This window comes from Lupinus angustifolius, chromosome LG12 (genome assembly GCF_001865875.1).
Source record: "Lupinus angustifolius cultivar Tanjil chromosome LG12, LupAngTanjil_v1.0, whole genome shotgun sequence".
NCBI lineage: Eukaryota > Viridiplantae > Streptophyta > Magnoliopsida > Fabales > Fabaceae > Lupinus > Lupinus angustifolius.
The window spans coordinates 190,797-214,656 of NC_032020.1; the positions used below are offsets into that span (position 1 = coordinate 190,797).

Consider the following 23,860-nt stretch of genomic DNA (forward strand, 5'->3'; position numbering starts at 1 on the left):
TATTTTATAACACAGACATAAACAATAAATTAATACATCTAAACCATTAGATGTCCATAGAATTGATGAATATGATGAGGAGTAAGTTTAAAAAACTTACTCTTAAAGTAAGTAGAGATGACAACGAACGCGGATAGTGTTTTCCCGTGTCCAAACCCGCAATATTTGCAGATACCCGCACGGGTAGCGGGTATTTATATGATATGTAATAATCAATATGTAAAAATAATTGTTTATTGAATAAATGATATTTATATGATAAATTTATGTCATAATCAAACATGTGTAATTTATTATGAAATAATAATAAATTATATGCTATATAATCTTAAAATAATAATAAATATATATAAAATTTAACTAAAAACTAAATATATAAATTTGTGGGTACCTGTAGAGTAGGTATCACAAAACCCGCTTCCGCCCATAAGTTATTATTGTGGGTACCCGTTGCGAGTATTTCCACGGATATCCACGGGTCAGATTTTTTTGCCATCCCTATGAGTAAGTGAATTCTCACTTTTATATACAAAAAAACAAATGAAGAAAAAAGAATATATAAAAAGAAAAGAAACCTAAGTGTTTATTATATTGGGCTTGGAAGCCCAACCCAGAACTATAAACCCTAATCTGGAACATTATATATAATTCCCAAATCCTTCTTTCCGAAATTCCAAGCCGCAGAAGCAACAAACAAGAGTGAAGTGCAAAAATGGTTTCAGGATCTGGAATCTGTGCAAAGCGCGTGGTGGTCGACGCGCGCCACCACATGCTTGGTCGTCTTGCTTCAATCGTGGCTAAGGAGCTTTTGAATGGTCAGAAAGTTGTGATCGTAAGGAGTGAAGAGATTTGCATCTCTGGTGGTTTGGTTAGGCAGAAAATGAAGTATTTGAGGTTTCTTCGTAAGCGTATGAATACTAAACCTTCTCATGGACCTATTCATTTCCGTGCTCCTTCAAAGATTTTCTGGCGTACTGTTCGTGGGTAATGATTTTATATTTTAAATTTTGGGTTTTGATTGTGAAGTGTTGTTTTTATTTGTGGTTTGAATGTTGGGTTGTTGTTAATTTTTGTTTTTAATGTTGGGTTTTTTTGTTTTGATTAATGTTTGTGTTTTTTGGTATAGAAAGTTGTGATTTTTATGTTTTTGATTCTGTGTTTATATAATGATTTAGTATTTATTTGAGTATTGTGAACATTGTTGGTTAAGATAAATAGTTACGATTATCAGTGGTTCTGATTCAGAGACATTTTTTGGGTTGTTTTGCCTTTGGCTTTTTTATTGGGTCGATATTTTGATGTACAAATGTTTTAATTGTTTGACTTAAAATGTTGTGTTATGTTTTGTTTTTAAATGAAATACACACTGTCATTGGAATGAATATTGCTGATTTTTACTTATTGAAGCAGAATAGATTGAACAGTTTGAAGGAAAGGGGTTGGTTTTAAAATAAAAATATCTACCCTTCTGAGAAGATGATTATGAGAATGTTAAATTCTTTGAAATTCTTATATATATATGTTTATGAAACTAATGTCATAATGCTTTTAATTTGTTTGATTTTAATTCAAAACTTACGGTGTGCAGTTTTGTTAGATTTGATCTCTAAATGCATGTTCCTATGGTTCAATTCTTTGGATCAATTTTGTTGTTGATTTTTACTTCAGTAAACAAATTAAGTGAATTTCTAATCTGGAATGTTTCGAGGAAACTAGATTTAGAAACTGATACTATTAAATTAATGTAAATGCCACAATGTATCTTTGTATCCTTTGTGCTCTTCTTGCTGAAGATTTTCTAAAGCATGCCGAAAAGTTGGTCAAGTTTTATTGTTTCTGTACTAAGTTCTTGATGTTTCAACCTTTTTATAGAATGATTCCACACAAAACAAAGCGTGGTGAACATGCACTTGCTCGTTTGAAGGTTTATGAGGGTATCCCTCCTCCATTTGACAAGCAGAAGAGACTGGTCGTCCCTGATGCTCTGAAGTAAGTTCTATTTTTCCAATGCCGACTTTGACTTCAGGTTTATGAAGTTTGTTTTTCTTATACTGAATTGATCGATGAATTCAGGGTCTTGAGGCTCCAGAAGGGACACAAATACTGTCTGCTAGGTCAATTGTCATCTGAGGTTGGATGGAACTACTATGATACCATCAAGGTAAATTCTTTCTCCGAACTTCCAGCTTCTTTTTCGCCACTGCCGCCTGTAGCTGTTTTAATAAATTTGCTTGTTTGCAAAACTTTTATTCTTATGGTGATATAATTTAATTCCTACATTGGTCTGGCTCATATAATGTTAGTTTTCTATTGAGATAATATGAATTTGTTAATTGTGTTCTTCTGTTTTCTTCCCGGAGTTAGGAATATAAGGTTCTGTTATGTAATTTTCTCAAAGTAACCTGATATTCTATTAGTGGAATAAAAATTAAGTTGTTCGAATTCATTGTTGTGCTTTCCGAAAGGATTTTTTAGACTGAGGATGGTTTTTTTGTTTCTATCAGGAACTGGAGAAGAAGAGAAAGGAAAGATCACAAGTGGTGTATGAGCGAAAGAAGCAGCTCAACAAATTGAGGGTTAAAGCTGAGCAGGTTGCTCAAGAGAAACTTGGTTCCCAACTTCATATTCTTGCGCCTGTTAAGTACTGAATAGTGCTTTTTTAGTGTTTTTTTAAATTTTTGAAGCTGAGTCATATCAAATTGAACTCCCAATTTTGGAGCTTGTATTTGTCATTGGATCTTATATCTGTTGAACTTTTAAGCTTTTTTCATTTGTGTGTTTCTTTTGAATTATGTCATTCTGATAAAATTTATCTTTTGCATTTTGTGGATGCCCATTTTGCACATGTTGAGGATTCTATACTTCAATACCTATATCATGGATTCAAATGATCCTACATGAGTATTAGACCATCCGGTGAAAATTGAGTTCATGGCAATCAAAACTCTGTTGATTAAGTCCATATTACCATTATTTAGGAAAATATTGAATTTTTAATTTGTAACTTTAAAATACATGTTTTCTACCAATTATAAGCTATGTCATACCGAGTGACACACTTTGTGGTACAGCAGATTTACTCCTGCTACCAAAAGAACAACCTACAAATCTAGAGAATTAAAGTAACATTTGTAGCACGTTGTAATAACAACCTAACAATCTATCTCATAGTTTGTGTCACTCTATTGTGCTATTGGGAAAGGTGGAACTAGACTATGTGTTGGCTGAGACTATAAGGTACCATGTCGAAGTACCCAAATTTCAAGATTTCATTAGGAAAAGTGTTTGGCATGATCAGTTTTCAAGATCTGTAACAAAGTTACATAAAATTGCATGAAGATGAATGGAGAGAGAGGTAGATAGGTAAATGAACAGATTGCTGTAAAAGTGTGTGCAATGAGCCAAATTCAGCATTGAAGTAATCATAATTAGAGATATGCAAAACGACCATAACATGAGTATTACATAAAAAAAAGTGATCATATACACAAAGGAATTTAATACAGTAACAAAAAAGTGATTCATGTCACAAGAGTTGTTAGGTGACCCATATAACAAAAAAATTGATATGATTAGAGGGTTGAGCAATACAGAATGTGGGGTTATGAAGAAGGGTACCAAGGATATGATTGAATCTCCATTGTCGTGTCCTGAAAATAGGAGCCATAGAAGGAAAACGAATAATAATAACTACACTTAAAAATTCACTAGTCTGGAAAAGTCACATGGAGTATGAATAGACTGAAAGCTGATGTGGGAAATGCTCATATGTTATAAAGTTGATAGATTGTAATAACTACACTTATCTATAGAAATAGTCTAGTTGAAGTTAGGACAATGCATGTTTATAATTGCACCTACCAGTACTGAAACCGTAATTACAATTCTTTGTACCACGTATTGGATTCATCATAAAGAATGTCTTATAAAAATAATATAAAAAATGACAAACTGCATACCTAAGCGAACCACATACCCGTACCGTATTGAGTACCAGCTAACTATTTGACAAACTACCAGTAGTCCATACAAGAACATGATCCATGCTCAAAATGGTGGAAGCGCTTCCTGTCCCTAACAGTTATCCTACGCTCATAAATTTTTGAGATTAATTTCATGGAAGAATGACAATCTTCACAAATTCTCAAGTTCTTAACAATCTGAAGTGGTGTATTTGGGGATGTACTAATTAAGCCAAAGGCAACTGCAATCTTCTCACTGTGATAGTGCAGCACATTTTCTTTATTTTTGTCATCCATCTTAAGCAATACTTGTGTGATGTCTAGCCTGTAACCTTCCAAATTCAACTTTTTGGAAATTTCCTCTAACATCAAGTGTATATCTTTGGCTCTAGGATGGGAATCATCTTCAACAAGAAATTCATGAATAATACCATCCATCTCAATCCAACTACACCCCGGGTCTTTCCTTATGTTCATGTCTTTCATCATTAACCTCACCTCGGCCACTGCATCCCAATCTCCTGCCGAGGCATACATGTTTGAGAGAGCCACATATGCCCCGCTATCATGTGGAGCCAATTGCATTAAAACCTCAGCTGCACGCCTTCCGATTTCAATATTTTTATGCATCTTACAAGCACCAAGCAAGGCCTTCCATATCACATCATCTGATCTTATTGGCATGTTTGATATAAGCTGTTCGGCTTCTTCTAGATAGCCAGCACGACCAAGGAGGTCAACCATGCACCCATAGTGTTCTACCCTCGGCTCTAATCCTATCACATTCACCATGTGATTAAAGAATGATCTACCCTCGTCGACTAAACCTGTGTGGCTGCAAGCGCTTAAGAGGGCTATGTATGTGACATCACTAGGGGTTACTCCACTTCTTTTCATCCTAGAAAAAAATTTAAACAAATCATTGGATCTGCCATGCATGGCAAGACCACCAATTATAGCATTCCAGGTTATAACATTATGCTTAGGCAGTCTCTCAAAGACCTGAATTGCTTTCTCGATGTTCCCACACTTTGCATACATATCCACCAAAGCAGAACCAAGCACATCATCAATCTGAACCTTATTCTTCTCTGCATACAAATGCACCCATTTCCCCAACTCAAGTGCTCCAAGACGTGAAATCGCAGGCAGCACACTGACCAGAGTGACCCTGTTCGGTGACACATCTCCCATCTGCATCTTATGAAACATTTCCACGGCCTCCACAAAGAATCCATTTTGTGCATAACCGGAAATAATCGCATTCCAAGAAACCACACTTCTTTGGTGCATCTTGTCAAAGAATTCCCTAGCGGCCTTAAGTTTCCCAAGCCTAACATACCCATCAATCATCACATTGCACATAACCACATCACCCTCTTGCTTCCTCTTATCCCTCACCATTCTCTTCATATCATCAATACCATTAACATTCCTATAAAACAAAACATGTGCATCCTCCATTTCCCCACACATCACATACATTCTCAGAAGATTGGTGACTACAAACTCATCATCACCCAATCCAAACTTAACAACCAAACCATGAACCTGCTTCCCTTCTTCCAACCTGGCCACAACAGAACATGCCTTTAACACAGAAGGAAAAGTAAAACCATTAGGTTCCACAATGCCATCAGACACCATCTTACAGAAAAGCAACAAGGCATCAATTGGCCTATCCTTGCTTTCGGAATATGACCTGATCAAAGTGTTCCAAGCAAAGCAATTTGGTTCAGGCATTTGGTCGAACAGTGAGAGGGCATAATCAGTATCACGAAAATCTGAAGTTGCAGCGAGCTTAAGAAGCTCTGTTGCCACATTGGGGTTATGGGTTTGAGCTGTTTTGATAAAAAAGGCATGAACTTGCTTCAATTCTCGAATGTTTTTGCATAATCTGATGTGTGGGACTTGTAATTGTGGATGAGATGGTGCAATGCTTGGGTTCATCATCAGAGAATTCATCTCTGAAAAAAAAATACAAAAATGTGTGGATAACACTAATGTACTAGTATCTATTGAGTAAATAGAAGGTATTTTACTTTTTTATCTTGTTTTGCACAACCCTTAGTGGAGAGAAATCTAACGCATATTTATGATAAAGTGTCTTAAAAATTGGATAGTATTGGTTGGTTAAACCGGAAGTAGATTTTAGGATGACAAAAAAGTTAAGGGGTTCGATTCTTAAGAGCAATAGTTGCTGAGAGAGGTAGTCACGGACCGCATTAGTTAACGGCCAAAATTCAATGCTTTGCCTATTTTAAAATGGGCTAACGGGTTTGGAGGCGGCCTACGGACATTGTTGAATATTTAAAAAAATCATATAATAAATGAAATTAAATTAAATAAAGTAGTTAAAGATAAAAAAATAATAATTTTTTTGATATTTTATATAAAGTTTAACAAATCATATTAAATTACAATTTTTTAGAGATTAAAAATCACATTAGATAACTTAATTAAAATTTGATTACTTTTTTGTTAAGTTATGTTTATAGGCCGTCCGCATATCCAACAGAAATGCCACAAACTTTGACAAAACGGGTAACAGACAAAATTTGTATACCTAGCTCACAAAAATGTGGGATATGCGGGTGTGCACGTGAGTATTGCCTGTTTTGCCATCTCTATGTACTAGGAATATATCATTTTTCTAGAATTATTTATTCTGACAGCGAATGCGAACTTTCCATTGTATGCAGAAAGCAGCCAAAGTTGTAGTCCATGTTCATCACAGACAACAAAAATTGAAGTCGGTTAGAACTCTTGTGATTGCATTCACCATACAAAATCAACTCACCAATTCTTCTTCTTATCGATTTTCTCTCTCTTAAATCCAACTTTCTTTTTTTATTGTCTAATTCTTCCTTTTTAGCTAAGTTTCTTTAATCTTCTCCACAAATAGAAGCAAAATGGGTTGTGCTGGAATTGTGAATTAGTAATTTATTCAAACCATGATATTAGGTTTCTGTTGTTTTTTATTTGTTCAAGTTGTTCTACCACCTTCTTTGATCTGAATTCTTTGTCAATAGTCTTTTAGCTTTTTGGGTACTTTTCTACTGAGATTTTGATTTCTGGGTCTGTGAAAATTTTTTATTTTGATTTCTGGGTCTGTGAAATGTTTTGATTTTGATATCTGGGTCTGTGAAAATTTTGGATTTTGATTAGTGGGTCTTCATAAAGTTCATTACTTTTGGCACTTGTGATGATTAGGGAAAGACAAATGGCTTTGCAAGAAATTCATGCTTGGACTTTAGGAAGTCTTATTAGAGCCTTTATTGACCTTGTTCTAGCTTATTTCTTGTTATGTGGATCAGCTTTTGCTTTCTTTGCTTCCAAATTATGTATATTTTTTGGACTTTATTTGCCATGTCCTTGCAAAGGGAGTTTTTTTGGGTATAGGAATAGTAATTTCTGTTTGCACAAATTACTGTTTGAGTGGCCTTCAAGGAGGATATGTTCCATTAAAGTGATGGCGGCAGAAAGGTTTCCGTTCAATCTCGGTCGAATGAAGAGTCATTCCTGCAATGTCTATGATAAAATAGTTGAAGATAAGACATATGATAATAACAGGCTTGTTGAGTTGGAAGATGAGGCATCTTGTAGTTCATGTTCAGGGCCACATTTGCTTTCCTTAGTTGATAAGGAAAACGGTTATGATGCTAAGGGAAAGCGGGTTATTAATCTGAAACGGAAGTCTGGAATTCGGCGCAGGAGGAGGGGTAATTATGACTTCGGGAAATTCTCTTTGGTTGTTCCATCTCGTAATCTTCAGTCTGAAGTTGCCTCCACTTCGTGCTTGCCTCGCGATGGCAGTATAAGTAAAGGCCAGACGAATAAAAGCATAACTCGTGCTTCAGAAAAGGAAGTTAACACACTTGGTAAGTGAGAAATTATCTACATAATTTTGTTCGTTGAACAATACGTAGTTTCATATTGATAATGTGAATTTGCAGCCTTCTAGTATATGCAATACTCTCAGCCATGTTAGCATATTTTGTACTTGGAAAATTTCATTGTTGAACTTCTAATGTTATTGAATTGAACACCAATTCTGTATATTATTTAATAGCTGTTGGGTATTGCCGTTTAACTTTTCCGTGTTTTTTGCCTTCCTGTTGATTAGACATTGAAGATGCCCAAACTGGCCATGATTTGGATGAACAAACTTGTCATAGTTATGAATTTAATGGATCAATGGTTGATAGTCCAGGACGGGACAAATATTCATCTTCCTCGGAAAACTACTTGAGTGACGCACAAGACGATATCCAGGTTGTTGGAAATGAAGAGAACCGTATAAAAATGTTGGAAAATGCGCTTGAAGAAGAGAAAGCTGCCTATGCTGCTCTTTATCTAGATCTAGAGAAGGAGAGAGCTGCAGCTGCTACTTCTGCCGATGAAGCCATTGCTATGATATCCCGTCTGCAAGAGGAGAAGGCGTCAATTGAAATGGAAATGAGGCAATACCAAAGGATGATAGAAGAAAGAGTCAATTATGATGAAGAAGAGATGAATATTCTGCAAGATATGCTTATAAGAAGGGAAATGGAGAATCACTTCCTCGAAAAGGAACTCGAGGCATATAGGAAGTTGGATTCGAGAGGAAATGACCAGTCGAATGGCAAGCCAAAGGTGATGTTTGATGAATGGGGACAAAGACCTGCTATTTCAGTTGAAAGACATGAAGATCCGCTGCAATCTGTAAACAACACCATGCCAATTGTTGAGAAAGATGAAATATCAAATAGTTCTTCAAATTATATGGTTGCTCAAACTTGTATTAATACCGAAGTCGGAGAAGAGCTGGAGAAAAACACACAACAAAAGGATCAAGCACACGGCAATCTGCATAGCTCCATTTATGATGCTGAACCCGATGTTCTTGATGTGCATGTTATAGATGAGAACATAGAACTCAGAGAAGAAGAAGATGAAAAGATCAGCTGCTCTTCATTTAGTATTGATTCAAATGAACCGAGAAATAGATACGTTGATTTTGGAGGCAATTGTCCACGAACAAGCAAAATGGTAAGTGATACTAGTGTTGATGGCTCAACTAGTCAGTTATCCACGTTATCTAGTGCAAGATGCAAAACTCTGCCTTTTGATTCAGGAAGTGATCCTTCACGTGCAGTCCATAACGAAAAGTTAAAGATTGATAAAGAAATTGAATTTCTTGGAGAAAGGCTGAGGATTGTACAACTTGAAAAAGAAAATTTGGCTCTCTTTGCCGAGAATGGAGAAAATGAAAAAGGCCGGTTGAAGCTTCTGGAGGAGATAACAGACTATCGTCTACAGATTAAACAATTGAGGAACCCTCTGCGTGGGACTTCCTTGCCCCCTTTATCAGCAAAGGTATAATTTAAGACTTGTTATATAGTACACTGAATTTAACATCAATACATTGAATTTTTTTGGGTACTACTAAGGATATCCCCTCATCCTGATGGTAAGGAACTAATCCCTTTCGGTGTGCGTGACTGCCCCTCTAAACAAGTGTCACTCCTAGGAATCGAACCCTTAATCTTTTGGTCTTTCTGGGGATCTAGAGCAACCTTATACTACTTGATCAACGCCTTGTTGGTCCAATATACTGAATTTAACACTTGTATATGATTTCTAATTATGCGTAAGATGTGTGAGACAAATGGCAAATATGTGTGTGTATAATAAGTATGTGGAATTAAGGACATCGTCAAGGTAGTGGATTATCCTTCTGGCGGGTAAATCTTCTTATCTTTATTGAAGAACTTTGAAAAGCTCAAAGTCTGATATTTGATGATGAAGGACTTGGTCGGAGAGTAGATTTGAGTCGTAAGCCTGAGGAGTTTAGCAACATGATCTAACAACAACGAACTATGTAATCAGAAGAATTATTGTTTTAATAATTCTCTCCGAGTAAAATGTTTCATGTTCTCTCTGTAAGGTAGTCAAAATCGCAATCCTACTTTACGATCTTTGACTGCTCTCTTGATCCTAAGTAAAATCTCGACTTCAATACCTTGACCATAACCATTCACCACTGCACATAAGGAAAGCATAAAAAACTCAAGCATAGTCATCAAGGTCCAAATCACACAAGAGTTGTGGTACCATCGATTCCGATAAACAGATATTGCCTGGCATTGATTTAATGACTATGGATATTGAAATTCCTCATGTGTTTCTTATTTGGGTAATGAATGCTGAATCATTCATTATTGTTGCTGATCAATGCTAACTATGCCCCTGTCTTTTCAGGTCAGCTTGAGGAAAATACGGGGCGAAATTGCATCTTTGGAGACAAGTGAAAGCAGCTAAATGATGTACAATAACGTGTTCATGTGTCGCGAGCTTTACGCCTCGGCTCGGCTCGATAGCCTATACCCTTGGGAACTTGTAAATGACCACCACCTTTTAGTTACTTATAATTCACCAGTAGTTTGTTTTCCCTGTTGTATGTTTTTTAGCATGTAAATAGACCTTTAGGGTCCATTTCCGAGTTGGATTTTGGAGAGGAAAGATTAGAAATGGAAGACTTCAGAGCTATAAAACACACTTGCGAGATGACTGTGAAGTCTACCCTTTCCCTTCCTTCTCCTCAAAAACCCAACTCGGAAACAGACCCTTAGTCCATTACGAGGGAGTGTTTTGTCCCATGTTGTAATATGTATTTCACTTTGGTTGATAATGGGACATGAACTATGAAGTATCCTTTTGTTGTACCTTGTGGTATCATGCATATAGAGTTGTATAGAAGATATCTTTTAAGGGTGTAATTAGTGTTCATAAACATGTGGCTATGTGTATTCTTTTACTTTTAAAAGAATGGATTTTTGGAGTTTTTAGTAATGATGAAGGGCAAAAAAAAAAAATATTGGGAGGGCATGATTACTGGCTAATCATTGGTTATTAATATATTCTTGATGAAAAATGATAATTTCTGTTACCTCATTATGGTATAAATTTTCGTTTACATGTGTGTAAGTGACATGTGTCGTAAGGTGATATTTTATTTATCAAAAATTCATTTACAAGTGACATATATTACTTTGTTATTATGAGTAGACTATTTTCCTGAGGATATATTGTTACTCATTCATTCTTGATACATGATAGTCTACTCATAATAACAAGAAATACTTATCTCTTTTTTAATAATACATCATTATTTAATTTTTAAGATAAATAATAACAAATCATTATCTCAAAATGATTATTATAACCAATGAGACATAGTTTCAGTAGTGCAAGATCATACGAGAACTCTATATACTATACTAGACAAAGATTCAATTTTTGTGAGCAATATGTTTAAAAAAACATCTACATATATATCGAAAGAGATTAATTTCTTATATCATTGATTATAAAAAAATGATTAGCATGAGATGATAAATACCTAAGGTATGGTAATTGAATAGGATAATATTATGATGATATTTGATTATAAGCCCACCCAATTAAAATACCCAAAATTATAAGCAAGTGGCTGAGCCCACTATCTATGTTGTCACTTTCCACCACCTCCACACTAACTGCCACCACAACAACCACCATCATCCTCTCACCAACTGGTGGACATATGCTGTCCCGTAAAAGTGTATCACTATTTATGACTGGTCAGAAAAATATTTAATTTTTAATTTTTTAATTTTTAATTTTTTAACTTAAATATATATTTTCAACCAATTATAAACTTTGTCAAATAGAGTGACACACTTTGTAGTACAACACATGTACTCCCTCACCAACCACCCCCAATCACTTTATAACAAAAACAAAACAAACCAAAATCAATTCTCACACATAACCCTAATAATGGCCACTCCTTCTTCACCAAAACCCACTCCCCTAAACGACACCGTTTCACCCACAAAGAAACCCCAACCCATCCCCTGGACCCACCAAGAGACCCTGAACCTCATCAGGGCGTACCAAGAGAAATGGTACGCCCTGAAGCGGGGCCCACTCCGCTCCAGCCAATGGGAAGAGGTGGCTGTAGTCGTAGCCGCTCGATGCGGCTACGACTTCAACCACCCTTCCAAGTCTGCCATCCAGTGCCGCCACAAGATGGAGAAGCTTCGACAGCGTCATCGCGCTGAGAAGCACCGCCTTCTTGGAGGTGGATTACAGCAGCCACGTGGATGGCTGTATTTTGGACTTATGGATGAGCTGGAGCGTGGGCCGATGCCTATTTCGGCTCGGCCCCTAACCGCTCTCAGTCCTCCTCGTAATTATGATGATGATGATAATGATAGTGACAACGACAACAAAGAAGATAATTACTTTGCTGATGATGATGATAAGATGATGAGTTATGTGAAGTCGAAGAGTATCAATTACATTCTTAATGAGAGGCCAAGAACAACAAAGAAATATGGAGTTGATTTAGGGTTTTCGAGGGAGCATGTTGTTCCGAAAGGTTTTCGGAGAATGGATTACAATGACGAGAATTATGATGATGATGATGATGATAGTGATGATGAGAACAATGAGGATGAGGAGAAAAGAGTGGTGGCGAATAAGGAAGGGTTGATTTTGGGGTTAACTGAAGAGATAAAAGACTTTGGTGAGAGGTTTATTGCAATGGAGAATTTGAAGATGAGGATGATGAAGGATACTGAGAGGTATAGGGTGGAGATGGAGAATAAGCGGATTGAGATGATCCTCAAATCGCAGCAAAGAATTGTCGATTCGATCGGGAGAGCATTCGGGTTGTCTAACAAGAAGATGAAGATTGTTCATGAAATATGAAGGTTTTCATTTTTCATCCCTATCTTCTTTTCTCATTGCTGTGAATTTTTTTCCTTTTCTTGCCACTGTTAATCCTGTTCTAGGTTTTGTTTACTTGTTTTACAATAATTTAATTATTCTCTGATCCTTTGTTGTTTCCACTCCTAGAATATAATTTGTATTGTAAGACTCAGTTGATTTGCTTATAGAATATGAAATTCAGTGATCAAAGTGAATTTTAGTTGCTTTCTATAAAAAAGCCGAGTCGAAACAGATATTCTTGCGCCTGTTAAGTACTGAATAGTGCTTTTTTAGTGTTTTTTTAAATTTTTGAAGCTGAGTCATATCAAATTGAACTCCCAATTTTGGAGCTTGTATTTGTCATTGGATCTTATATCTGTTGAACTTTTAAGCTTTTTTCATTTGTGTGTTTCTTTTGAATTATGTCATTCTGATAAAATTTATCTTTTGCATTTTGTGGATGCCCATTTTGCACATGTTGAGGATTCTATACTTCAATACCTATATCATGGATTCAAATGATCCTACATGAGTATTAGACCATCCGGTGAAAATTGAGTTCATGGCAATCAAAACTCTGTTGATTAAGTCCATATTACCATTATTTAGGAAAATATTGAATTTTTAATTTGTAACTTTAAAATACATGTTTTCTACCAATTATAAGCTATGTCATACCGAGTGACACACTTTGTGGTACAGCAGATTTACTCCTGCTACCAAAAGAACAACCTACAAATCTAGAGAATTAAAGTAACATTTGTAGCACGTTGTAATAACAACCTAACAATCTATCTCATAGTTTGTGTCACTCTATTGTGCTATTGGGAAAGGTGGAACTAGACTATGTGTTGGCTGAGACTATAAGGTACCATGTCGAAGTACCCAAATTTCAAGATTTCATTAGGAAAAGTGTTTGGCATGATCAGTTTTCAAGATCTGTAACAAAGTTACATAAAATTGCATGAAGATGAATGGAGAGAGAGGTAGATAGGTAAATGAACAGATTGCTGTAAAAGTGTGTGCAATGAGCCAAATTCAGCATTGAAGTAATCATAATTAGAGATATGCAAAACGACCATAACATGAGTATTACATAAAAAAAAGTGATCATATACACAAAGGAATTTAATACAGTAACAAAAAAGTGATTCATGTCACAAGAGTTGTTAGGTGACCCATATAACAAAAAAATTGATATGATTAGAGGGTTGAGCAATACAGAATGTGGGGTTATGAAGAAGGGTACCAAGGATATGATTGAATCTCCATTGTCGTGTCCTGAAAATAGGAGCCATAGAAGGAAAACGAATAATAATAACTACACTTAAAAATTCACTAGTCTGGAAAAGTCACATGGAGTATGAATAGACTGAAAGCTGATGTGGGAAATGCTCATATGTTATAAAGTTGATAGATTGTAATAACTACACTTATCTATAGAAATAGTCTAGTTGAAGTTAGGACAATGCATGTTTATAATTGCACCTACCAGTACTGAAACCGTAATTACAATTCTTTGTACCACGTATTGGATTCATCATAAAGAATGTCTTATAAAAATAATATAAAAAATGACAAACTGCATACCTAAGCGAACCACATACCCGTACCGTATTGAGTACCAGCTAACTATTTGACAAACTACCAGTAGTCCATACAAGAACATGATCCATGCTCAAAATGGTGGAAGCGCTTCCTGTCCCTAACAGTTATCCTACGCTCATAAATTTTTGAGATTAATTTCATGGAAGAATGACAATCTTCACAAATTCTCAAGTTCTTAACAATCTGAAGTGGTGTATTTGGGGATGTACTAATTAAGCCAAAGGCAACTGCAATCTTCTCACTGTGATAGTGCAGCACATTTTCTTTATTTTTGTCATCCATCTTAAGCAATACTTGTGTGATGTCTAGCCTGTAACCTTCCAAATTCAACTTTTTGGAAATTTCCTCTAACATCAAGTGTATATCTTTGGCTCTAGGATGGGAATCATCTTCAACAAGAAATTCATGAATAATACCATCCATCTCAATCCAACTACACCCCGGGTCTTTCCTTATGTTCATGTCTTTCATCATTAACCTCACCTCGGCCACTGCATCCCAATCTCCTGCCGAGGCATACATGTTTGAGAGAGCCACATATGCCCCGCTATCATGTGGAGCCAATTGCATTAAAACCTCAGCTGCACGCCTTCCGATTTCAATATTTTTATGCATCTTACAAGCACCAAGCAAGGCCTTCCATATCACATCATCTGATCTTATTGGCATGTTTGATATAAGCTGTTCGGCTTCTTCTAGATAGCCAGCACGACCAAGGAGGTCAACCATGCACCCATAGTGTTCTACCCTCGGCTCTAATCCTATCACATTCACCATGTGATTAAAGAATGATCTACCCTCGTCGACTAAACCTGTGTGGCTGCAAGCGCTTAAGAGGGCTATGTATGTGACATCACTAGGGGTTACTCCACTTCTTTTCATCCTAGAAAAAAATTTAAACAAATCATTGGATCTGCCATGCATGGCAAGACCACCAATTATAGCATTCCAGGTTATAACATTATGCTTAGGCAGTCTCTCAAAGACCTGAATTGCTTTCTCGATGTTCCCACACTTTGCATACATATCCACCAAAGCAGAACCAAGCACATCATCAATCTGAACCTTATTCTTCTCTGCATACAAATGCACCCATTTCCCCAACTCAAGTGCTCCAAGACGTGAAATCGCAGGCAGCACACTGACCAGAGTGACCCTGTTCGGTGACACATCTCCCATCTGCATCTTATGAAACATTTCCACGGCCTCCACAAAGAATCCATTTTGTGCATAACCGGAAATAATCGCATTCCAAGAAACCACACTTCTTTGGTGCATCTTGTCAAAGAATTCCCTAGCGGCCTTAAGTTTCCCAAGCCTAACATACCCATCAATCATCACATTGCACATAACCACATCACCCTCTTGCTTCCTCTTATCCCTCACCATTCTCTTCATATCATCAATACCATTAACATTCCTATAAAACAAAACATGTGCATCCTCCATTTCCCCACACATCACATACATTCTCAGAAGATTGGTGACTACAAACTCATCATCACCCAATCCAAACTTAACAACCAAACCATGAACCTGCTTCCCTTCTTCCAACCTGGCCACAACAGAACATGCCTTTAACACAGAAGGAAAAGTAAAACCATTAGGTTCCACAATGCCATCAGACACCATCTTACAGAAAAGCAACAAGGCATCAATTGGCCTATCCTTGCTTTCGGAATATGACCTGATCAAAGTGTTCCAAGCAAAGCAATTTGGTTCAGGCATTTGGTCGAACAGTGAGAGGGCATAATCAGTATCACGAAAATCTGAAGTTGCAGCGAGCTTAAGAAGCTCTGTTGCCACATTGGGGTTATGGGTTTGAGCTGTTTTGATAAAAAAGGCATGAACTTGCTTCAATTCTCGAATGTTTTTGCATAATCTGATGTGTGGGACTTGTAATTGTGGATGAGATGGTGCAATGCTTGGGTTCATCATCAGAGAATTCATCTCTGAAAAAAAAATACAAAAATGTGTGGATAACACTAATGTACTAGTATCTATTGAGTAAATAGAAGGTATTTTACTTTTTTATCTTGTTTTGCACAACCCTTAGTGGAGAGAAATCTAACGCATATTTATGATAAAGTGTCTTAAAAATTGGATAGTATTGGTTGGTTAAACCGGAAGTAGATTTTAGGATGACAAAAAAGTTAAGGGGTTCGATTCTTAAGAGCAATAGTTGCTGAGAGAGGTAGTCACGGACCGCATTAGTTAACGGCCAAAATTCAATGCTTTGCCTATTTTAAAATGGGCTAACGGGTTTGGAGGCGGCCTACGGACATTGTTGAATATTTAAAAAAATCATATAATAAATGAAATTAAATTAAATAAAGTAGTTAAAGATAAAAAAATAATAATTTTTTTGATATTTTATATAAAGTTTAACAAATCATATTAAATTACAATTTTTTAGAGATTAAAAATCACATTAGATAACTTAATTAAAATTTGATTACTTTTTTGTTAAGTTATGTTTATAGGCCGTCCGCATATCCAACAGAAATGCCACAAACTTTGACAAAACGGGTAACAGACAAAATTTGTATACCTAGCTCACAAAAATGTGGGATATGCGGGTGTGCACGTGAGTATTGCCTGTTTTGCCATCTCTATGTACTAGGAATATATCATTTTTCTAGAATTATTTATTCTGACAGCGAATGCGAACTTTCCATTGTATGCAGAAAGCAGCCAAAGTTGTAGTCCATGTTCATCACAGACAACAAAAATTGAAGTCGGTTAGAACTCTTGTGATTGCATTCACCATACAAAATCAACTCACCAATTCTTCTTCTTATCGATTTTCTCTCTCTTAAATCCAACTTTCTTTTTTTATTGTCTAATTCTTCCTTTTTAGCTAAGTTTCTTTAATCTTCTCCACAAATAGAAGCAAAATGGGTTGTGCTGGAATTGTGAATTAGTAATTTATTCAAACCATGATATTAGGTTTCTGTTGTTTTTTATTTGTTCAAGTTGTTCTACCACCTTCTTTGATCTGAATTCTTTGTCAATAGTCTTTTAGCTTTTTGGGTACTTTTCTACTGAGATTTTGATTTCTGGGTCTGTGAAAATTTTTTATTTTGATTTCTGGGTCTGTGAAATGTTTTGATTTTGATATCTGGGTCTGTGAAAATTTTGGATTTTGATTAGTGGGTCTTCATAAAGTTCATTACTTTTGGCACTTGTGATGATTAGGGAAAGACAAATGGCTTTGCAAGAAATTCATGCTTGGACTTTAGGAAGTCTTATTAGAGCCTTTATTGACCTTGTTCTAGCTTATTTCTTGTTATGTGGATCAGCTTTTGCTTTCTTTGCTTCCAAATTATGTATATTTTTTGGACTTTATTTGCCATGTCCTTGCAAAGGGAGTTTTTTTGGGTATAGGAATAGTAATTTCTGTTTGCACAAATTACTGTTTGAGTGGCCTTCAAGGAGGATATGTTCCATTAAAGTGATGGCGGCAGAAAGGTTTCCGTTCAATCTCGGTCGAATGAAGAGTCATTCCTGCAATGTCTATGATAAAATAGTTGAAGATAAGACATATGATAATAACAGGCTTGTTGAGTTGGAAGATGAGGCATCTTGTAGTTCATGTTCAGGGCCACATTTGCTTTCCTTAGTTGATAAGGAAAACGGTTATGATGCTAAGGGAAAGCGGGTTATTAATCTGAAACGGAAGTCTGGAATTCGGCGCAGGAGGAGGGGTAATTATGACTTCGGGAAATTCTCTTTGGTTGTTCCATCTCGTAATCTTCAGTCTGAAGTTGCCTCCACTTCGTGCTTGCCTCGCGATGGCAGTATAAGTAAAGGCCAGACGAATAAAAGCATAACTCGTGCTTCAGAAAAGGAAGTTAACACACTTGGTAAGTGAGAAATTATCTACATAATTTTGTTCGTTGAACAATACGTAGTTTCATATTGATAATGTGAATTTGCAGCCTTCTAGTATATGCAATACTCTCAGCCATGTTAGCATATTTTGTACTTGGAAAATTTCATTGTTGAACTTCTAATGTTATTGAATTGAACACCAATTCTGTATATTATTTAATAGCTGTTGGGTATTGCCGTTTAACTTTTCCGTGTTTTTTGCCTTCCTGTTGATTAGACATTGAAGATGCCCAAACTGGCCATGATTTGGATGAACAAACTTGTCATAGTTATGAATTTAATGGATCAATGGTTGATAGTCCAGGACGGGACAAATATTCATCTTCCTCGGAAAACTACTTGAGTGACGCACAAGACGATATCCAGGTTGTTGGAAATGAAGAGAACCGTATAAAAATGTTGGAAAATGCGCTTGAAGAAGAGAAAGCTGCCTATGCTGCTCTTTATCTAGATCTAGAGAAGGAGAGAGCTGCAGCTGCTACTTCTGCCGATGAAGCCATTGCTATGATATCCCGTCTGCAAGAGGAGAAGGCGTCAATTGAAATGGAAATGAGGCAATACCAAAGGATGATAGAAGAAAGAGTCAATTATGATGAAGAAGAGATGAATATTCTGCAAGATATGCTTATAAGAAGGGAAATGGAGAATCACTTCCTCGAAAAGGAACTCGAGGCATATAGGAAGTTGGATTCGAGAGGAAATGACCAGTCGAATGGCAAGCCAAAGGTGATGTTTGATGAATGGGGACAAAGACCTGCTATTTCAGTTGAAAGACATGAAGATCCGCTGCAATCTGTAAACAACACCATGCCAATTGTTGAGAAAGATGAAATATCAAATAGTTCTTCAAATTATATGGTTGCTCAAACTTGTATTAATACCGAAGTCGGAGAAGAGCTGGAGAAAAACACACAACAAAAGGATCAAGCACACGGCAATCTGCATAGCTCCATTTATGATGCTGAACCCGATGTTCTTGATGTGCATGTTATAGATGAGAACATAGAACTCAGAGAAGAAGAAGATGAAAAGATCAGCTGCTCTTCATTTAGTATTGATTCAAATGAACCGAGAAATAGATACGTTGATTTTGGAGGCAATTGTCCACGAACAAGCAAAATGGTAAGTGATACTAGTGTTGATGGCTCAACTAGTCAGTTATCCACGTTATCTAGTGCAAGATGCAAAACTCTGCCTTTTGATTCAGGAAGTGATCCTTCACGTGCAGTCCATAACGAAAAGTTAAAGATTGATAAAGAAATTGAATTTCTTGGAGAAAGGCTGAGGATTGTACAACTTGAAAAAGAAAATTTGGCTCTCTTTGCCGAGAATGGAGAAAATGAAAAAGGCCGGTTGAAGCTTCTGGAGGAGATAACAGACTATCGTCTACAGATTAAACAATTGAGGAACCCTCTGCGTGGGACTTCCTTGCCCCCTTTATCAGCAAAGGTATAATTTAAGACTTGTTATATAGTACACTGAATTTAACATCAATACATTGAATTTTTTTGGGTACTACTAAGGATATCCCCTCATCCTGATGGTAAGGAACTAATCCCTTTCGGTGTGCGTGACTGCCCCTCTAAACAAGTGTCACTCCTAGGAATCGAACCCTTAATCTTTTGGTCTTTCTGGGGATCTAGAGCAACCTTATACTACTTGATCAACGCCTTGTTGGTCCAATATACTGAATTTAACACTTGTATATGATTTCTAATTATGCGTAAGATGTGTGAGACAAATGGCAAATATGTGTGTGTATAATAAGTATGTGGAATTAAGGACATCGTCAAGGTAGTGGATTATCCTTCTGGCGGGTAAATCTTCTTATCTTTATTGAAGAACTTTGAAAAGCTCAAAGTCTGATATTTGATGATGAAGGACTTGGTCGGAGAGTAGATTTGAGTCGTAAGCCTGAGGAGTTTAGCAACATGATCTAACAACAACGAACTATGTAATCAGAAGAATTATTGTTTTAATAATTCTCTCCGAGTAAAATGTTTCATGTTCTCTCTGTAAGGTAGTCAAAATCGCAATCCTACTTTACGATCTTTGACTGCTCTCTTGATCCTAAGTAAAATCTCGACTTCAATACCTTGACCATAACCATTCACCACTGCACATAAGGAAAGCATAAAAAACTCAAGCATAGTCATCAAGGTCCAAATCACACAAGAGTTGTGGTACCATCGATTCCGATAAACAGATATTGCCTGGCATTGATTTAATGACTATGGATATTGAAATTCCTCATGTGTTTCTTATTTGGGTAATGAATGCTGAATCATTCATTATTGTTGCTGATCAATGCTAACTATGCCCCTGTCTTTTCAGGTCAGCTTGAGGAAAATACGGGGCGAAATTGCATCTTTGGAGACAAGTGAAAGCAGCTAAATGATGTACAATAACGTGTTCATGTGTCGCGAGCTTTACGCCTCGGCTCGGCTCGATAGCCTATACCCTTGGGAACTTGTAAATGACCACCACCTTTTAGTTACTTATAATTCACCAGTAGTTTGTTTTCCCTGTTGTATGTTTTTTAGCATGTAAATAGACCTTTAGGGTCCATTTCCGAGTTGGATTTTGGAGAGGAAAGATTAGAAATGGAAGACTTCAGAGCTATAAAACACACTTGCGAGATGACTGTGAAGTCTACCCTTTCCCTTCCTTCTCCTCAAAAACCCAACTCGGAAACAGACCCTTAGTCCATTACGAGGGAGTGTTTTGTCCCATGTTGTAATATGTATTTCACTTTGGTTGATAATGGGACATGAACTATGAAGTATCCTTTTGTTGTACCTTGTGGTATCATGCATATAGAGTTGTATAGAAGATATCTTTTAAGGGTGTAATTAGTGTTCATAAACATGTGGCTATGTGTATTCTTTTACTTTTAAAAGAATGGATTTTTGGAGTTTTTAGTAATGATGAAGGGCAAAAAAAAAAAATATTGGGAGGGCATGATTACTGGCTAATCATTGGTTATTAATATATTCTTGATGAAAAATGATAATTTCTGTTACCTCATTATGGTATAAATTTTCGTTTACATGTGTGTAAGTGACATGTGTCGTAAGGTGATATTTTATTTATCAAAAATTCATTTACAAGTGACATATATTACTTTGTTATTATGAGTAGACTATTTTCCTGAGGATATATTGTTACTCATTCATTCTTGATACATGATAGTCTACTCATAATAACAAGAAATACTTATCTCTTTTTTAATAATACATCATTATTTAATTTTTAAGATAAATAATAACAAATCATTATCTCAAAATGATTATTATAACCAATGAGACATAGTTTCAGTAGTGCAAGATCATACGAGAACTCTATATACTATACTAGACAAAGATTCAATTTTTGTGAGCAATATGTTTAAAAAAACATCTACATATATATCGAAAGAGATTAATTTCTTATATCATTGATTATAAAAAAATGATTAGCATGAGATGATAAATACCTAAGGTATGGTAATTGAATAGGATAATATTATGATGATATTTGATTATAAGCCCACCCAATTAAAATACCCAAAATTATAAGCAAGTGGCTGAGCCCACTATCTATGTTGTCACTTTCCACCACCTCCACACTAACTGCCACCACAACAACCACCATCATCCTCTCACCAACTGGTGGACATATGCTGTCCCGTAAAAGTGTATCACTATTTATGACTGGTCAGAAAAATATTTAATTTTTAATTTTTTAATTTTTAATTTTTTAACTTAAATATATATTTTCAACCAATTATAAACTTTGTCAAATAGAGTGACACACTTTGTAGTACAACACATGTACTCCCTCACCAACCACCCCCAATCACTTTATAACAAAAACAAAACAAACCAAAATCAATTCTCACACATAACCCTAATAATGGCCACTCCTTCTTCACCAAAACCCACTCCCCTAAACGACACCGTTTCACCCACAAAGAAACCCCAACCCATCCCCTGGACCCACCAAGAGACCCTGAACCTCATCAGGGCGTACCAAGAGAAATGGTACGCCCTGAAGCGGGGCCCACTCCGCTCCAGCCAATGGGAAGAGGTGGCTGTAGTCGTAGCCGCTCGATGCGGCTACGACTTCAACCACCCTTCCAAGTCTGCCATCCAGTGCCGCCACAAGATGGAGAAGCTTCGACAGCGTCATCGCGCTGAGAAGCACCGCCTTCTTGGAGGTGGATTACAGCAGCCACGTGGATGGCTGTATTTTGGACTTATGGATGAGCTGGAGCGTGGGCCGATGCCTATTTCGGCTCGGCCCCTAACCGCTCTCAGTCCTCCTCGTAATTATGATGATGATGATAATGATAGTGACAACGACAACAAAGAAGATAATTACTTTGCTGATGATGATGATAAGATGATGAGTTATGTGAAGTCGAAGAGTATCAATTACATTCTTAATGAGAGGCCAAGAACAACAAAGAAATATGGAGTTGATTTAGGGTTTTCGAGGGAGCATGTTGTTCCGAAAGGTTTTCGGAGAATGGATTACAATGACGAGAATTATGATGATGATGATGATGATAGTGATGATGAGAACAATGAGGATGAGGAGAAAAGAGTGGTGGCGAATAAGGAAGGGTTGATTTTGGGGTTAACTGAAGAGATAAAAGACTTTGGTGAGAGGTTTATTGCAATGGAGAATTTGAAGATGAGGATGATGAAGGATACTGAGAGGTATAGGGTGGAGATGGAGAATAAGCGGATTGAGATGATCCTCAAATCGCAGCAAAGAATTGTCGATTCGATCGGGAGAGCATTCGGGTTGTCTAACAAGAAGATGAAGATTGTTCATGAAATATGAAGGTTTTCATTTTTCATCCCTATCTTCTTTTCTCATTGCTGTGAATTTTTTTCCTTTTCTTGCCACTGTTAATCCTGTTCTAGGTTTTGTTTACTTGTTTTACAATAATTTAATTATTCTCTGATCCTTTGTTGTTTCCACTCCTAGAATATAATTTGTATTGTAAGACTCAGTTGATTTGCTTATAGAATATGAAATTCAGTGATCAAAGTGAATTTTAGTTGCTTTCTATAAAAAAGCCGAGTCGAAACATAGTCACATGATACACGGTTCTCTTTGGTACAGATACATAGCACACGTTACGTTAACTTGTCAAATACTGATACATTTGGGTTTATTCAGTAGGATTTCTATACACAACTGTTTCTTGTAGGTTTGAATCAACTTTTGCTTCACTATAAATACTCAATGATAAAAAAAATTCTTGTTTGTTGTAACTCATTCATGTAGGTAGGTGAGTGTACATCACCAATTACTATCTTTTTGTTCTTTCTTTTACTAAAATTGTAGATGCAAATCTGTTCGTTTCTTGTAGAGAACTAATTGGCAAAAGAATCACGAATTGATACGGAAGAACCAATTCGCGATTCTTTACCAAAATAAGAGAATTGTGTTTCAATGACTGCAATAGCATAATGTATGCATTTTCCTTTATTACACACTGATCCACTTTAACTTGTATGCATGCTGCATTTTCTTTATTTTTGTATTATAATTTCATTGCTGAGAAAATCTCTTGGCATAGAAAGAAAGCCTAGAAGCAAAATTACCAGTATCACTTTTAAGGAAGAGAAAATTTTAAACTAATACTTCAATCTTCTGTATCT

General features: G+C 36.3%; 6 protein-coding genes across 12 annotated transcripts; 4 read left to right on the top strand and 2 right to left on the bottom strand.

The window, feature by feature from the left end:
* LOC109363057 (60S ribosomal protein L13a-like) lies at positions 657 to 2,831 on the top strand. The gene is made up of 4 exons (XM_019609228.1): positions 657 to 984; positions 1,873 to 1,989; positions 2,074 to 2,161; positions 2,505 to 2,831. The coding sequence occupies exons 1-4, from the start codon at positions 713 to 715 to the stop codon at positions 2,646 to 2,648; spliced, it is 621 nt and encodes a 206-aa protein (XP_019464773.1). The 5' UTR covers positions 657 to 712; the 3' UTR covers positions 2,649 to 2,831.
* LOC109363079 (pentatricopeptide repeat-containing protein At5g48910-like) lies at positions 3,521 to 5,967 on the bottom strand. The gene is made up of 2 exons (XM_019609252.1): positions 3,983 to 5,967; positions 3,521 to 3,650 (listed from the first exon to the last, which is right to left on the bottom strand). Exon 1 carries the CDS (start codon positions 5,925 to 5,927, stop codon positions 4,014 to 4,016), a length of 1,914 nt encoding a protein of 637 aa, XP_019464797.1. The 5' UTR covers positions 5,928 to 5,967; the 3' UTR covers positions 3,521 to 3,650; positions 3,983 to 4,013.
* LOC109362965 (myosin-binding protein 3-like) lies at positions 6,616 to 10,753 on the top strand. 4 transcript variants are annotated; one of them, XM_019609071.1, is made up of 4 exons: positions 6,616 to 7,843; positions 8,089 to 9,234; positions 9,290 to 9,320; positions 10,206 to 10,753. In XM_019609071.1, exons 1-4 carry the CDS (start codon positions 7,168 to 7,170, stop codon positions 10,213 to 10,215), a joined length of 1,863 nt encoding a protein of 620 aa, XP_019464616.1. In that variant the 5' UTR covers positions 6,616 to 7,167; the 3' UTR covers positions 10,216 to 10,753. The 4 variants fall into 4 exon arrangements, with proteins under 4 accessions (XP_019464616.1, XP_019464614.1, XP_019464613.1 ...); XM_019609069.1 differs by having other exon boundaries at positions 6,616 to 6,952; positions 6,995 to 7,843; positions 8,089 to 9,320; positions 10,206 to 10,752; XM_019609068.1 differs by having other exon boundaries at positions 8,089 to 9,320; positions 10,206 to 10,752.
* Positions 11,718 to 23,221, top strand: LOC109362413. The gene is made up of 2 exons (XM_019608187.1): positions 11,718 to 12,422; positions 22,572 to 23,221. Exons 1-2 carry the CDS (start codon positions 11,766 to 11,768, stop codon positions 23,031 to 23,033), a joined length of 1,119 nt encoding a protein of 372 aa, XP_019463732.1. The 5' UTR covers positions 11,718 to 11,765; the 3' UTR covers positions 23,034 to 23,221.
* Positions 13,843 to 16,299, bottom strand: LOC109362411 (pentatricopeptide repeat-containing protein At5g48910-like). Its single transcript, XM_019608186.1, has 2 exons — positions 14,315 to 16,299; positions 13,843 to 13,982 (listed from the first exon to the last, which is right to left on the bottom strand). The coding sequence occupies exon 1, from the start codon at positions 16,257 to 16,259 to the stop codon at positions 14,346 to 14,348; it is 1,914 nt and encodes a 637-aa protein (XP_019463731.1). The 5' UTR covers positions 16,260 to 16,299; the 3' UTR covers positions 13,843 to 13,982; positions 14,315 to 14,345.
* LOC109362410 (myosin-binding protein 3-like) lies at positions 16,948 to 21,077 on the top strand. Of its 4 annotated transcripts, none has more exons than XM_019608185.1 (4): positions 16,948 to 18,175; positions 18,421 to 19,566; positions 19,622 to 19,652; positions 20,538 to 21,077. In XM_019608185.1, the coding sequence occupies exons 1-4, from the start codon at positions 17,500 to 17,502 to the stop codon at positions 20,545 to 20,547; spliced, it is 1,863 nt and encodes a 620-aa protein (XP_019463730.1). In that variant the 5' UTR covers positions 16,948 to 17,499; the 3' UTR covers positions 20,548 to 21,077. The 4 variants fall into 4 exon arrangements, with proteins under 4 accessions (XP_019463730.1, XP_019463728.1, XP_019463727.1 ...); XM_019608183.1 differs by having other exon boundaries at positions 16,948 to 17,284; positions 17,327 to 18,175; positions 18,421 to 19,652; positions 20,538 to 21,075; XM_019608182.1 differs by having other exon boundaries at positions 18,421 to 19,652; positions 20,538 to 21,075.

Coding starts and splice junctions, on each gene's coding strand:
- LOC109363057 (XM_019609228.1), top strand. CDS start 713: ATGGTTTCAGGATCTGGAATCTGTGCAAAGCGCGTGGTGGTCGACGCG. Junction 985..1,872: donor TTCTGGCGTACTGTTCGTGG/GTAATGATTTTA, acceptor ACCTTTTTATAG/AATGATTCCACACAAAACAA. Junction 2,162..2,504: donor ACTACTATGATACCATCAAG/GTAAATTCTTTC, acceptor TGTTTCTATCAG/GAACTGGAGAAGAAGAGAAA.
- LOC109363079 (XM_019609252.1), bottom strand. CDS start 5,927: ATGAATTCTCTGATGATGAACCCAAGCATTGCACCATCTCATCCACAA.
- LOC109362410 (XM_019608182.1), top strand. CDS start 17,500: ATGATTAGGGAAAGACAAATGGCTTTGCAAGAAATTCATGCTTGGACT. Junction 18,176..18,420: donor AAAGGAAGTTAACACACTTG/GTAAGTGAGAAA, acceptor CCTGTTGATTAG/ACATTGAAGATGCCCAAACT. Junction 19,653..20,537: donor TGCCCCCTTTATCAGCAAAG/GTATAATTTAAG, acceptor CTGTCTTTTCAG/GTCAGCTTGAGGAAAATACG.
- LOC109362413 (XM_019608187.1), top strand. CDS start 11,766: ATGGCCACTCCTTCTTCACCAAAACCCACTCCCCTAAACGACACCGTT. Junction 12,423..22,571: donor ATGATGATGATGATGATGAT/AGTGATGATGAG, acceptor AATTACTTTGCT/GATGATGATGATAAGATGAT.
- LOC109362965 (XM_019609068.1), top strand. CDS start 7,168: ATGATTAGGGAAAGACAAATGGCTTTGCAAGAAATTCATGCTTGGACT. Junction 7,844..8,088: donor AAAGGAAGTTAACACACTTG/GTAAGTGAGAAA, acceptor CCTGTTGATTAG/ACATTGAAGATGCCCAAACT. Junction 9,321..10,205: donor TGCCCCCTTTATCAGCAAAG/GTATAATTTAAG, acceptor CTGTCTTTTCAG/GTCAGCTTGAGGAAAATACG.
- LOC109362411 (XM_019608186.1), bottom strand. CDS start 16,259: ATGAATTCTCTGATGATGAACCCAAGCATTGCACCATCTCATCCACAA.